The following is a 14,441-nucleotide window of genomic DNA, read 5'->3' as shown; positions in this document are numbered from 1 at the left end:
ATCCCCGCCGGCCTCGGCCTCGAAGCCCGCCCCCTGCCGTAATCACAGGCGCTGCCTGACGCGAACTACCGATGGCGGCCAGACCACCTGAAACAAAACGTCCCTGAATTTTTTGGCTACTTGTGAAGTCAGTCTTCTGACTGAAAAAAAAAAAACCAACCCCTATCATTCTTCTAACAGTTCTGTGGTGGTTTAAGTGCACAAAATGGTGGAGGCGGAGGATATATGTGTATATTCAGGTAAAACCTAGTACTTTTGGTTTACTTCCTATGTCCAATTTTGGGTGTTTAGAATGTGGGATCCTTCTTCCTCTGGGGGTGTTTCTTGACAACAGGGTCAACACCCAGCCACCGCTCCACAGCAGCGGGACGCCAGCGGGGACCGCCTCCCCGCGGCTCCCCGTACCAGCCGCCGCCAGCGAGGGGGCGGGGATGTAAAGCAGCGGGCTCGTCACTTCCGCTCAGTAACCATGAAGAAGGCGGGGGGGGGGGGGGGGGGGGTGGTAGACGGTGCTTTTATTTGGGTCCAGGTGTCGAGTGGAGATGGGCAGGGTCATAGAATCATTTAAGTTAGAAAAGTTTTTGAAGATCATCGAGTCCAACTGTTAACACTGCCAAGCCCACCTCTAAACCGTGTCCCTAAGCACCACATCTATGTGTTTTTTAAATACCTCCAGGGATGGTGACCCATACATCTAGTTATATATCACCTGTATTTTAAACATATTTTAAAATGTGTGTGTGCACGTGTGCAATTATTCAAAACCACCTTATTCTATTATCCCAAAGGCATTAATTTCATTCAAGAAACAAGGATAGATATTCTACTTTTAAATAACTTCTGTGTCCTCTTTTTGGTAGGTCTTAAGTATCTCATACCTTTCTGTTAGCTTATACCTTTCTATTGGTTTATGTATATTTTTTTAGACTTTCACATTGTCTAACAAGATCTCAGGAAAAACAAACAAGCAAAAACAGCAGAGCAGCAGTAGGGACAAGAAGTATCCATTTCTTTTGTGTTAAGGCTGTTACTGTGAAGTCCTTGGGTAGAAAAAAAAAGATCAAAAGGTTGGGTTTTAGCCTGATGTGAAAACAAAACTCTTAATGCCACAGACATGATGTTTACGGTGAATAATGTTTTCACTCAATAAGGTATCAGCTGTTGTGACTTGTGTGGTATCTGGTTGACTCCTTCCACACACAGCAGATAAAGCCTCACTGTGCGGGGCCCAGCCAACAATTGCTCTTCAACATGCAGGGGTATGTTTCTAAAAGCTTTGCACGGGGCATTTGTGTTAAACATTTACCCAGTTTAAGACTAAGCTATGAACATGTCGACAGGCTGAGAGATGGCGGCAGCTGTACCTATGGATATCTGATAGCACAGCTCCTGGCCTGAGGTGCGGTAGTTTACAGCTGGATATAAAAAGTACGTCCTGCGAGGAATTGTAACTGGAGATCAGCGGGAGCTGCTGCAGGATGGTGGGGAAGACGGTGGGAAAGCTGGTTCTCCTCCAAAAGCAGGAGACACAGGTCGTGTGTGTACAGCTGACACTACCTGGGATCTTCTAGGTAAGACACTGCTTTCTTTCATTTCTTCCTGCGTTTTGCTTGGGGTGTTTTTTGGAAGCCCTCTTCCCCAAAATGCTTGAGTCATTCTGTCAATTTCTCCCACTGGGTATCGCCCAGGAAGCTTGAGTTGTTCAGGGAAAACAAAACCCCAGTGAAATACCATTAAAGTGAAAATAGACTACCTAACCCTGCAGACAGCCCAAGGCCTCTACTGTCCTTGTTTCAGATTAGCAGCTTTCTGAGAAGAGTGTCATGATGATTTGTATTTTACATTCTCTTTGTCCTGTGCCCATAAAGAATATGCCTCTCTCCCTAAATCAGGTTCCTATGCTCTGCCTTAGTGAGAGGATTGCTGGTCTCTGCTGTGGCCATGGTGCTCATGCTCTTGTAATGCCCAAGAAGAATCCCAAAGCAGCATGACTGCTGTAGAAATCGCATTGCTGACAGTACCTGGTTTCTTCTGTTACTCAGTTACAGTTCGCAGGAGTTATTGTTAGAAATGCATTCAATAAAGCCAGGCAAAATAAGCACTTAAGAGAAGAAGCTTTTTAAGCCTGAAGAGGGAGAAACAAATGCAAGAACTGTGAAAGATTCACACATATAGAAGCTGATTCAGCCTACAGAAAAAAAAAAAAAAAAAAAACAACAAAAAAAAAACCTGCTTTGCAATGAACTTGTGTGTTAACTACTTGAGCTCTGGTATGTGTAGGTGTGGCTGTGGCCGTGAAAGGAGCAGGGCAGGGTATGTGAATTGCTGCGGCTTTGGGAGAGCTGTATGTGGGTTTTATTTATTTTTCTATATATGTATAAACTCTGCCTGCGTGAAACACCTGAAACAACAAGTTCCTGAATTTTTTGGCTACTTGTGAAGTCGGAAGAGGTAAGAAAACCCCCTAACATTCTTCTAAAAGCTCTATGGTGGTTTAAGTGTACAAAATGGTGGAGGCAGAGACTATATGTGTATATTCAGGTAAAACCTAGTTAGTTTGAGTTTACTTCCTATGTCCAATTTTGAATGTTTAGAATGCGGGATCCTTCTTCCTTGGGGGGTGTTTCTTGACAACAGAAGTATGTAATTAGCATTTAAGTTGTAAGGGTTTCATTGTGTGGAGGTAGAGAATTCTCTTTTCTATCACAGAAAATGTCTACTGAAGATTCAGTGGGGAAATTCTGGAAAGCTAGTATCGTTGTGGCTAGTATGAGATTTCAGTAGTATGTTAACACAGGTTTTTTAGAACTTTACGGGTTCGTTTTTCTTGTTTGCTTTTTGGCAAAACTTGAAATCCTCCGCATTTCCAGTCCTCATAAGTGTGTGTGTGCGTGCTTGAAATGTGCTGTTGTTAAGTTACCTTGAAAATGAGTTAATCTAGATCCTTTTTATTAAGGAATAATTACCTTTTGTTTGACAGGGTTAAGACATTATTACAATATGAATGGCTGCTCTCAATGTGAGTCACAGAGGGAAGTTCAGTGAGCAGAGGTTGATCCCCAAAACCTGTATGCTAGGGGAGTGCTCTGATCAGGGTTCAGATTGAATGCAAAGTTCAAAGATGATGGACTTGTGGTTTAGTCACGGAAGAAAAAGAAAGGATATGCCTTTTTACGTTCATTTCCTATAGTGGCCAAAGCAAGGGCATTGTTGCCCGTACCACAATCTGAACTGTTCAGTGCTTGACTTCAGTGCTTGTCTTAGAAGATGCATTTCAGTGCCTTGCCTTGCTCTCAGAAACCCTGGCTGAGCTTCTGCTGCTCAGCTGAGCCTGTGGTTCTGTATGAAGTATGAAGCTCTGTATGAAGTAAGTCTTCTGAAAACTAGGGCGTCAGTGACTGACATTGACTACAGCGATCTTAATTCTAGTTGTGCACTGTCCGTATTGATATTTCACTACAAAACCTTGTGGTGTGATTTCTTGGTTGTGCCACTTAGGTCTGTAACAATCATGTTTCTTCAGTACTTTGCAGTGTGACTCTAACTATCAGCATAGATTTGCTTTATGCGTGTAAGATCCCATGCCTCCTGAAAAGAAGACTGGCCAGATCCTGCACTCCTCAAGTTTTTCTGCAGAACGACAGACATTTTTTCCCAACGCACTGCAATGGGAGGATCCAAAACTAAGATTTCTGCTGAACAGGAAAATTTTCAGCTAACTAGTTGTAGTTATGTATTTCAGTACGGCATTATGGGCTACAGCGAGAAGAGGTGAGGCAGCCTGCACTGTCCAGGCCTCACACCTTGATGCAGCCCCCAAAGGCATCGCAGAGGTACTATTTGAACTGCGTAGCTCTCAGAACATCACTGCCAAACTGCACAGGCTATTGATCGTGGCAGATCACTCACTAAGGAAAATTCAGCATTGATTGCAGTTTCTGAAATTTAAGCAGCAAACAGAGCATATTGTGTTAATCAAGTTGGAAGTGATGGTCAATGAGCAAAAAATCCAATAAAATGTGATGGACACTGCTTGCCAAGACAAGGAGGAAAAGAAGGCAGATACTGGCAATTGCTGCTAACATGAAACAAAATGTATATCATAAGTGTTTGGTTTATTCTTGCATCATCTATGCCTCAGGTTTAATATTTTGGTGTCCCAAAATATTATTGGGTTTTTTCCTTAATAGAAAAGTGAGAATACATAAAATAATAACATAAGCTTTGCAGAAGAATTAACACGCAAAAATCCTTGGGACATAAGATTCACATCCACCACAGGTACAGTGACACACACCAGCCAATATTGTTCATTAGTATTAAAAGAACTGGCTAGCAAGCCTGGCTATACCTGTGCCCTGTATAAGTCAGGAGTGCTACCTTTATTTGTTCTTTGAGGAGAGGAAAAGAGCTAGGGGAAGTTCTTCAGACCCTTTTGAAGCTATTTGGTTCAAGAGGTAATTTCTCCACTGCAGTACTCTGCATTTTAGAATAGTGTGCCTGGGTGGAGGAAAGGTGCAGTCTATCAGTTAGAGTAAGGTTATTATTTTTAGATTAGAAAGGTGCAGTCTATCAGTTAGAGTAAGGTTATTATTTTTAGACTGTGCACAAGAATGTCCAGTTCATTGCTATTTAAGTGAGAAACGAGAAGATACGATGGGACAACCTTCTCCTCCTTTGCATTACTATCCTAGGTGTCCATACACACATTTTTGGAAGTGCAGCTGATGCCCTTTTGGTCTGGTTAAGAGTAAAGTGTGAAAAGGTCTTTATATTTGCAGTATTTGCAAATGCAGGCAGATTTCCCACTTCAGAAAGTCAAATGTTGCAGCAATCAGAAATATATTTTAGGAAGTCGAAAAATCTGGCTTGACAAGGCACGTGTTAAATCCTTTTGAAAATGGTACTTGACCATTTTTACTCGATGTCCTGTTCACAAATGATGAAGATTAATATTCCCTAGCTCTGTAAGAACACTGAAGGTAAACACTTTCTATTTATTACATGGTAATGAGAGGGCCTCAACCTTCGTGAAATGTGTAGTATTACAGAATGACCTAAGGCCAGAAATCTAGGCCAAGACTGTTGCAAACAAAAAACATGATACAAAGGCCTGTAGTTCTTAATAAGCTGTACAAAGGAAATGTTATAATTTGGGTGTGTATTTTACGTGCACTTAAACAGGTTTTCTCCCCTCCTTTTATGTTGTTGATTTGACCTGAGTCTACTATGAACCAGAGAAGACATGAAAGGACAGAAAATTCCATCTCTTCTCATCTATTTATTTCAAACAGGTGCTACGCTTTGGGGTAGGTTTTTGCTCTGGTGTTAATGAAAAATAATAAGACAACTATTTATCATTCTTAATAGGAGTAATTAATTAATTCAAACACTGTTTATTAATAGTAAATAATTGATTTGGGGTAATGTGAGACACTCCCAAAGCAAAAGACAACTGTTTGGAAGATGGCTGCACAGATGGCCATGGCCATCAACAGCGTCGAGCACCCAAACTGTTACCTGCTCACATTTCTGCCCCATGGCCTGGCTGTTGGGGTGCATTGTGTGACTGCTCAGCAGGGAGTAGTTGTCAGTTTGTACTGAAAATGCTTTGAAGTGTATTGGTTGAATCTGCACTGGAATGGCTGAGGAAAAGTCATGTGTAGTGCCCTGCCAGCTGAGCTGGAAAGGGCATCAGAACTTCTGAGAAGACAGCTGCAGCGGGACGCTTGCCAGCAGCCTGATAGGTTGTCTGACCTTGGCCAAGAAGGTCCATATGACAATGCAACCTGTTTTTTAAAAGATTGGTTTAAAAGTGTTCTTTTATGCCAGCAAGGCCTAAATTAAATGTTAACAGCGATCAGATGATACTACTTGTGTGAATTAACGTTGAGGAATCAAAGTTTTATTTACCTCCTTTAATTACCTCCAGGAGCTGGGATAGAGCTCCCTGACACTATTTGTGGTGGAAAAGCTGTTTCAAGAAGTTCTGGGCTTCCTGTTGGTTGCACCATCACATCCTTTTTTTTTTCCTGTGACTGTACAACTGCTTGACACTATGCAAGGTTGTCATTGACTCAGGTCATTGTAACATGACACTATGAACGTTTGAGTGAGTAGCAAGCTGCAACTCAAAACATTTTGAGGTTGAAGGTGGTGCTTTTGGAAACGCAATTGAAACTGGGGTGGTGGTGTGCCAATATGATTATGTATGTGCTCACTCAGGATATCTACTTTAAATTATTGTAAGTTGAAAGACCAGAGCTCTGTATTACAATATTGATTAAACCAATTGAAGATCCTTCCTGTCCCAGAGACATGCTTGGTAGGAATGTGCTGCCTGCCAGAGCATTTTTTTTGCCAGGGATAAGGAGGGGCAGGAATATACTTGTAGACTGGATTTAATTTATCTTATTCATTTGTATTTATGGGATTTAGGTTTTACAGAACAGAGCACAGTAACAGGGCTGTTTTCCAAGGATTGCATCCTCCCTTGTTCTTTCCCACCTGGTGATGATGAAGTAATTTACTGGAAGAAAGGGGACAGAAATGTGCACAGCTACTACTACCAGAGAGATCAGCTGGAAAGTCAACACCCGGATTACAGACACAGAACACAGCTTTTCCACCAGAACATTCCTAGTGGGAATGCTTCCTTGAAACTCAATAGCTTGACTGTGACTGATGAGGGCTCTTATAATTGCTATGTGGGAACACAACAAGGTAAAACGGAAGTGGAAGTCATGCTGCATGTAAGAGGTCAGTAAGACATCAAAAGTGCTTGAATTGTACCAGTGGAAATGAGATTACACCAACAGATTTTCTCGTGTTATTTATCACATGGAATCAAAATCCCTCAACCAAACAGAGCGCCTTTTGGGCCTGATAGTATTATCAGACAATTCATTGTCTCTGGTGAAATGTCGTAATATGAGTTGAAAATTTTAAGTGCAGCACTTGTTCTCATAACCTACTGCACTGTGATTTCTAAAGGGTAACTGGGTAGTATGCTTGAGTTTTTAAACATCATGTGGCTCCTCAGAACAGTACAGACCCTGGCATTGAAACCAAATAATGCTATGCTTTCTTCTGAAATCAGACACGGTTTAAATTTTGTCCTCAACATTTATTCTCTCCAATGTTTTTTTCAGAAGACCGATTGCTTCAAGTTAAAGAGGGTATTGGAAGTAGCAGGAGTTTTATTTATTTATTTATTTATTTAATCTACAGTTCCCTCTTATTATGCACTGGAATACCAAAAGACAGACACAGGAAGAATACTGAAGTGCTATGCCTTTCTCACTTATCCAGCACCACATATATCTTGGGTACAAGGCAATACCTCCATCCAAGAAACAGATCGGCAAGAAACCAGGGATGGAGTTCTGTATTCTCTTAGAAGTGACCAGAACATTGTAAACACAGCTGATCCTTATCAGTGTCATATTCATCTACCTCATGAAGAGTGGGCTGCTGAATGGAAAATGCAAGGTAGGAATAAAGTCTCTTCCTGCGTCATTACTGAATGTCACAGCTGGTTTCAAATTATTAAATACAGTATTTCTGCAGTGGGACAACATGTAAATGGGATGGTGCAAAACAATGTGCCTTCCTCTTTGAAACTCGTCTGTTAGAATTACAAGGCAGCATATGCCCAAGAAGTAAGGGTAAGAGGAGGGAGCTTTCACTTCCATAAGTTAGTTTTACTCTGAACATTTTTGTTTCATGTTTCAAGACATGCATAATAATCAAATTTTATAGTCTAGCAAGAAAAGAATGAATTCAGACAAAATACATGGAAACCTTAGTGGACCTGTGGGCTATATGAGGGAGAGGAAGGTTTGCCTGCTGCTCTAGATGCATATGCTCCTTATTCAGTCCATTCCCCACCTTTTGTGAGAGTTTTTTTTAGTATTGTTTGATGCTTTCATTGTACTTCTTTTCAAATGCATTCTTAAGTGCCCGGGTTGAGTGCTGGGAGCGCATAGGAGTGGAGAGCAAACAGCAGCTCATTTTGTTAACGAAAAACAGCACTATGAAATTTCAACTCTCCATTTTGTCCTTCTCCTGAATTTCACTGGAAATTCAATTCAAGTAAATAACTGGTACTTTTCAGCCTTTCCTGTTTCTTAGGAAAAAAAAAAAATTGAATCAACAGCAATGCAAGAGCAATTCACTTGTGAGATGTGTATGGCTGCTTCCATTGCCCTGATTCCCCCCAAAGTGTACCCAGACACTCCCTCGGTTCTAGTCCACTGCATATATTTCAGAACAAGAGTGCAGTTTCTAATTTACATGCAACAGCTTACAATATGGAAGGTTTCAAGTATTGCATAATAGCAGGTAACAAGTGCACTATAAGTGTCTGTTTTGTTAATCTATCTTTCTGATCCCCATGAGAAGAAGGTACATTTATGACACTTTTGTTTGTGTCCGTCTGTCCTCTCACTGGGACGTTTTGAAAATATACTGCTTTCCTTTTCCTTTGGTAATAGCAGTGTGGGGTACAGTTTTGTTTTGTCTTCGTGGTTTTCAGGCCCACACCTCCGCTCATTCGTCCTCACACACAAAACCCAAGCATGTTTATACCGTGTCAAATATGTTCGTTTCCTCTCTGGCACACTGCCAGCCACCACTGCCTCCTCTCTTTTTCATTCCTGTCAAATTGATAGTTGTGCTATGATATTAATTTGTCTTATATTAATATTTTATACATTAGATATTAGTTCCATTTACCTGCTTTTTCCTTCCCCTTCCTTATTTAAAGCTATTCGTTAATTATAAGTGTTCCACACAGAGAGGTGAAATACTTAAGACCACCATAGCTGAAAGTTATTCCTAACTAAATGCAGTATTTTGATTCTTCTAATTAAATTACGTTATAACAGTATTACCCTTCTGCTTTTAATGTCCAAGTATCTGATTAGTTGCATTTTTTCTCTGCTCACAATGTGTCGAATTTCATGCTAATTTACATAGTAACTTAGACTACACTGAATCACTTTTATTAATGAGCCCCTCAATTAGAAGAAAAAGAGGCAAATGAAAACAAAATAATTTTTTAAAGTATAGCTAATACCAATTAGATAGTTTTTGTTGAGTATGTTTGGTTTGGGGTGGTTTTTTATGTGTCTTTTTTTTTTAATGTATGATACATTTGCTTTTAAAATCTTTAGATGCTTCTGGAAGTGTACTGTAATGTTTAAATATGATATCAAAATAGTGAAATAATATGTTTTTATATTTGTTCACAGTAGCATCAGAACAAGTTTGGAAAATGTCTAAATAACCTTCATAATATCTAAGAAAAAATGCAGAGGGTTCTTCAATTATCTGTTTCAGACCAACTGTCTAACATGGAAGGAAGTAGCATTGTGATTCCTTGTGAATACAGCGATAACTCTACAAACACTGAAGGTTTCAGTGTTGTCTGGACATTAAACAGAAATGCGGTGATCTCAGTCCTGGCCTCCTTCAATGGTTCATCTCACTCTTACCAACCTCGAGTCCAGATTAACCAAAATGACTTTTCACTGATGTTGCATGATCTTACTGCAGATGACAGTGGAGAATACCTGTGTAACATTTCAACACCTCATTACACAAAACTTGCTGTGAGAACTTTACAAGTTGGTAAGTTGCTGCTCTTTTATTTCAGACGATAGGGACCAGTGAGGGGAATGCAGAGTGAAAGGGTCAATCAGAAATCTGCAAAACATTGAGAAAAATCATTTTGTGTACTAAGTACAAGTGTGTAGAAGAGGTACTTTATTATTGTTGTCCCGGGGGGGAAAAAAGTTCCCTAAAATAGATTTATTTAAAGACTTAAAGTTTCTTTTTTTGCAATTACCAGCTCGTTGCAGCAAAGGTCTCAAAATTGGTGGCTGCCTGCAGTTGCCACCAGCTCCCCTCAGAGCTGAGGGCACAGAGGAACTCTTACACTCATGTCCTAACTGCTCCGCTAATAGAAAATACAGCTTCTAAAGGTAACAAGGAGATGGAAGGAAGCCCAAAGACACAGTATAAATGTGGCTGCAGAAGAAACTGTGTTGAGGAGAGTGCACAGTTGTTGTTTTCAAAGCTTTAATTCTACACAGCAGACCTTTTTTAGATCTGGGGAAATATATGTTTATATGCATGCCTGAGTTTTTATGAACTGTAGTAAACTTCCAGCTGCGAAGTCCTAGTTAGAGTTATCACAGTCTCCAGTTTCAAGAAGACTTACTGATTAACTTTTGTGACTATTGAAAACTCTTACTGAAGGTTAAAAAATTTACTCCAGCTTTCTAAAATTATAGTGCAAACAAATTATGTATGTGTTCAAAAATACTATGCTGTTTGAGATGCAGCCTCCTTAAATCTCAGTCCAAAGGGGGAAAAAAACCCCTAGCATTCAAACAGTAGCACATAAGTGTTTTACAGAGTTAAATACAATCACTTAAAGTCTGAGAATTAATCTTAGGTACCTCATTTGTTGTCTGTTTGTTTTAAGAGAGAACTTGAAACAAGCCAGTAGGATATGAAAAATAGAGGCAACATAGCAGAAAAGGAGCTAGAATAACTGATAATAACTGCATTTTTCTGGTTTTCCCTTCTGCCCCTTCTCCCATGATAGCTTGCTTTCAGTCTGAAAACATGACATAGGGTGTGTTTTAAATGGAAGCGGCTATATGCAATCTGAAGGGGGGGAGTTAGATTAAAGAAAGTTTTTAAGTCAGACAAACACACTTCCTTGCAGCTCAAATTCCAGCATGATCTTCCTTATCCTGTAAACCTAATATTATGCCTCTGAAGTAGATGGCATTGAAAACGTCCAAGGAATTACATACTTAACTAACTGATGCTCCTAAATTACGTGCTTGAGTCTATCAGTCTCCCTGTGCATTTACTGCAGACAGACACAGGCACCTGTCCAGTCCAAATATGATCTGGATCTTCCTCTACAAATGCCTTTCTCTACCTGCTCTCTGCGGATGGATCTCATGATAGCCACAGGTGACACAAATCCTCTTTTTAGTGGCTAAATTACTGTGCCTCTCACAGAATTTTCCTACTGTGGACCAGAGATACGTTATAGAGAACAGAGAAGACACTTCCCAGAGAGGTTAGCATCTCTGTGGCAGCACGGATTGAAAGCAGAAAAGGAGATAGAGACAGTAAGGCATAAGGAAATGACCTAGATCAGTGTGTTGGGTAGTGGTCATAGCACAGCAGCTGCTCAACCATGAGAAAGATTTCCAAGTGCCACTGGAAAGGAGACTTCTAAGAGGAAAAGTGAGATGAACTTACAATCATTTTGGAGGCCTTCTCCTGTGTAAAGAAAGGTCACAGCTTCAAGCTGCTCTACCAAAGGAATGGACAAGTTGTAAATACAGGTCTGCATGGGGGGACAGAGCCAATCTGAAGGCAATGGCCAGATTAAATGCACTGTTTTGGCGGTTCTCATTTTCGAATTGTTTGCTAGACATCCATAGGGAGTTTCCAGAGGAGTACAGAGTTTTTCAAATTCTTTGGATGAGATGCATCAGCAGAAAGGAAGGCTGAGGTAGAAGAACCACACTTAAAGGAATGAGTCCTCTGTTTCCAAGTGTTCTCACGTTGTTGAAGTTTGCTGGTGTGATGAGACACTTGGTGCTGTGCAGGACCAACCTCTGCTAGATGGGCTCTTATTTCCTGTGGAATCCATGGTTACCACCCATCTGTTGCTTCTTGCACCCACCTGGATGGCATGGTTGCATCAGAAAGTTGGGAAACATTTTGGATGAAAGTTGCAAAGATTTCATAACAGAAATCGTGAAATCTGTTGTCCAGGCTGGATAACGCTTACCGAGTTGTTCCACTGGAAATCAGCAGTACCGTTAATGGCACTGAGCCTTGGAAGCAGTTGTTTGGCATACTGGGCAGTTGATTGTTTTTAAATGGGACTTGTATTAGGAGGTCATCAAATCGTATTACATGAGCACACATGGAATTTTGTATCAGCACAATTAAGTAAAATAATATGCTTTCAGCTATTCACACTTAAGTCATTACAGTGTCTTGTACTGTGGGTCAAGTAACTTGAACATCAGTAACATTAAAAGAAACTGAGACATTCTCCCTAAACCGTAGCTTTTAGACTATAAATAAGAAAAAAACCTTGGCTTTGGTATACTTATTGAACAATAGTGAACATTAATTAGCACTTCTGTTAAACTTTTTGGAATTTGTATTTTTAAAGAATATTCAGGTAACACCAAGAACATTGTGCTAGGAGTGACTGGAGCGATTGCAACAGTGATACTGGTACCAGTAGCCTGGATCTGGTTCAAGGTATGTGCAATCATTAGGGGACTTATTTTTAAAGGTACTATTAAGCTTAAAACCAGACCTTGATTGTTACTTTTATGTTAAAACATAACTTTCATGTTAAAACATAAATTTTATTTTCATGAGTTAGGGCATACAAAAGACTGAAAATGTAGGATGATAAGTCTCAGCATAAATAAATTGTCTTTATTCTTACTATTTTCTAAGTCCAAAAAGCCCTCATTGCTACTTCTATGCAATAGTATTTTGGTTGTAACAATATTAACATGATCTTCCCTTGACCACATGCTCTCCTGTGTTTTATAAAAAAGATTAAAAAGTTGGTTGCCCTTCATGGATACTTTCAGATAACTTGCTTTAAAATCAATCAAACTAGTTAATTTTATCTTGGGTTTAAAACAAAAAAAAAAAACTCAAACCAAAACATGAAAAATCTCAAACAATACACATACTTAGTCTTCATTAGGGCTCAAATTACTATTTCAACTATAGCCAACGTCTAAACTCACCAAAACTTTGGTGTGAAAATTTATACTATTTGTTTTGCTTAGGAGACTGTTATAGCCATACAATCCCTGATCTCATGTCTCAGCATATCTCTCCTATTTACTAGTGTACAGCATCTTCAAGTGGATGCATTTTATTCTTGTGCTTTTGAAGTAGGCTGGCTCCGTCTTATAGTATTCTGTCTCCTTCCTCTGCTTTTGAGGTGATTATCCTTTAAAAACGAACGTTAGCTCTTAGTCCTTCAGGGAGACCTGTACCTTCAAACCTGCTAGGCCTTGGATTTTGTCACAGTCTGAATTTGATAAGGTTCAGGAGACATTTTACAATGGTTACTGAGAGGTTCAACAAGAACATACCAGAAGGACAACTTTAAAATGAGTGAGTTTCAGTCTTTTTTCACTTTTCTCTCACTTAGAGATTCACTTGCATTTTTCTTATTAGTCAATTTCAATGCTAACATGCATTAGAGATAATAACATACTATTGAGATGAAGCTGCTTAATTTAAATAATTTAGGCAAGACTGATTTATCTTGGGATCTGCTGAGACCTTTAACATATAATCAGAGAAACCGGAACAGTTTACATCTTAACTCAGGTCTGGCTACATTGATGGAGGACTGGATAGAAGAAACAGGATTTTTTTCTGCACTGGTATGTGGATATTTACTTGGCTAATGTTAAATTGGAAAGTACTGGTTTATATTTATAGTGAGTGTGTCTTGTTCTGTTCCCACTAAAGGATTAATTTTACACATCAGTAGTTCTGACAAACATTTTTGTTTTGACTAGAAACACATAAGAAGAGGAATCATATAAGCACCTTGACATAACGGAGGAAAATCACTCTACACACACAGATACTACTGAGATTGCTGCTTAAAAGAACAGAGAGTTTCTTCACCTTCCTTATTGAGTTACATTTAAAGCCACACGGTAACAAACAACTGAACTGATGGGGGAAAAAAGAAGTAAGTCAATTGACACTTGTGTGTAAAGAGTTGGCATGAAAAATTGGAACTTGAAGATCTTAAAGGGACAATGAAAATGTTTCTACAAAGGAAGTTTCAGTTTTGAGGGATTTTTTCTTTTTTCAGTATGGAAGAAAGAGAGGGCTTACTGTTTTGCACTTCATTTAATATTTTAATTTCAAGCAAAGACAACCTCCCTGTTTAAAAATTGAAAAGATCTAAGAGAACACACCTCATGGGTCATGTCCCTTTACAGCGTCTCCTATGTCTCTACTGCAGCTGGTGAACAAAAGTCCTATGGCTGGTGGTAGTGGAAGCTTCTAAACTGACTGTTCATATGGAAAAGTTGATGTCCTGCTCTCCTACAAAACTCGTATAGCCTCCGACTAGCAGGACAGATGGAACCAGGGTTATCCCAGCTTAAGGGCTGTCCCCCTGCACAGGTTCAATCTGTGCTGCTTTAGCAGTCTGCACATGAAATGCATGTGGCTGTGTAGTGTAACTGGATTTGCCCTTGGTTTTGATTCTCTCAGAGATCTGCCAGTTAGGATTTGTTCCAACATAATGAAGTGGGCTATTGGCAAGATGTAAGCTTTTATCGATCCCTGGAGCTTGGCAAAATAGAAACACAAATAAATGAATGGAATACACTGTA

The 14,441-nt window shown here is 39.7% G+C and overlaps 1 protein-coding gene across 31 annotated transcripts; it reads left to right on the top strand.

The window, feature by feature from the left end:
• The first annotated feature begins 11 nt into the window (after positions 1-11).
• On the top strand, positions 12-14,441 carry HHLA2 (HHLA2 member of B7 family). 31 transcript variants are annotated; one of them, XM_065049909.1, is made up of 10 exons: positions 12-239; positions 1,341-1,571; positions 1,893-2,451; positions 3,743-3,833; positions 5,185-5,309; positions 6,439-6,723; positions 7,231-7,491; positions 9,343-9,633; positions 12,221-12,312; positions 13,608-14,441. In XM_065049909.1, exons 5-10 carry the CDS (start codon positions 5,246-5,248, stop codon positions 13,632-13,634), a joined length of 1,020 nt encoding a protein of 339 aa, XP_064905981.1. In that variant the 5' UTR covers positions 12-239; positions 1,341-1,571; positions 1,893-2,451; positions 3,743-3,833; positions 5,185-5,245; the 3' UTR covers positions 13,635-14,441. The 31 variants fall into 31 exon arrangements, with proteins under 31 accessions (XP_064905981.1, XP_064905986.1, XP_064905971.1 ...); XM_065049914.1 differs by having other exon boundaries at positions 6,439-6,759; positions 7,312-7,491; XM_065049899.1 differs by having other exon boundaries at positions 6,439-6,759.

This window comes from Columba livia, chromosome 1 (genome assembly GCF_036013475.1).
Source record: "Columba livia isolate bColLiv1 breed racing homer chromosome 1, bColLiv1.pat.W.v2, whole genome shotgun sequence".
NCBI lineage: Eukaryota > Metazoa > Chordata > Aves > Columbiformes > Columbidae > Columba > Columba livia.
The sequence above is the reverse complement of the archived record's forward strand: the minus strand, read 5'-3'. Positions and strand labels throughout refer to the sequence as shown.

Coding starts and splice junctions, on each gene's coding strand:
- HHLA2 (XM_065049889.1), top strand. CDS start 5,246: ATGAAAGGACAGAAAATTCCATCTCTTCTCATCTATTTATTTCAAACA. Junction 9,634..12,220: donor TGTGAGAACTTTACAAGTTG/GTAAGTTGCTGC, acceptor GTATTTTTAAAG/AATATTCAGGTAACACCAAG. Junction 12,313..13,332: donor TAGCCTGGATCTGGTTCAAG/GTATGTGCAATC, acceptor TAAATAATTTAG/GCAAGACTGATTTATCTTGG.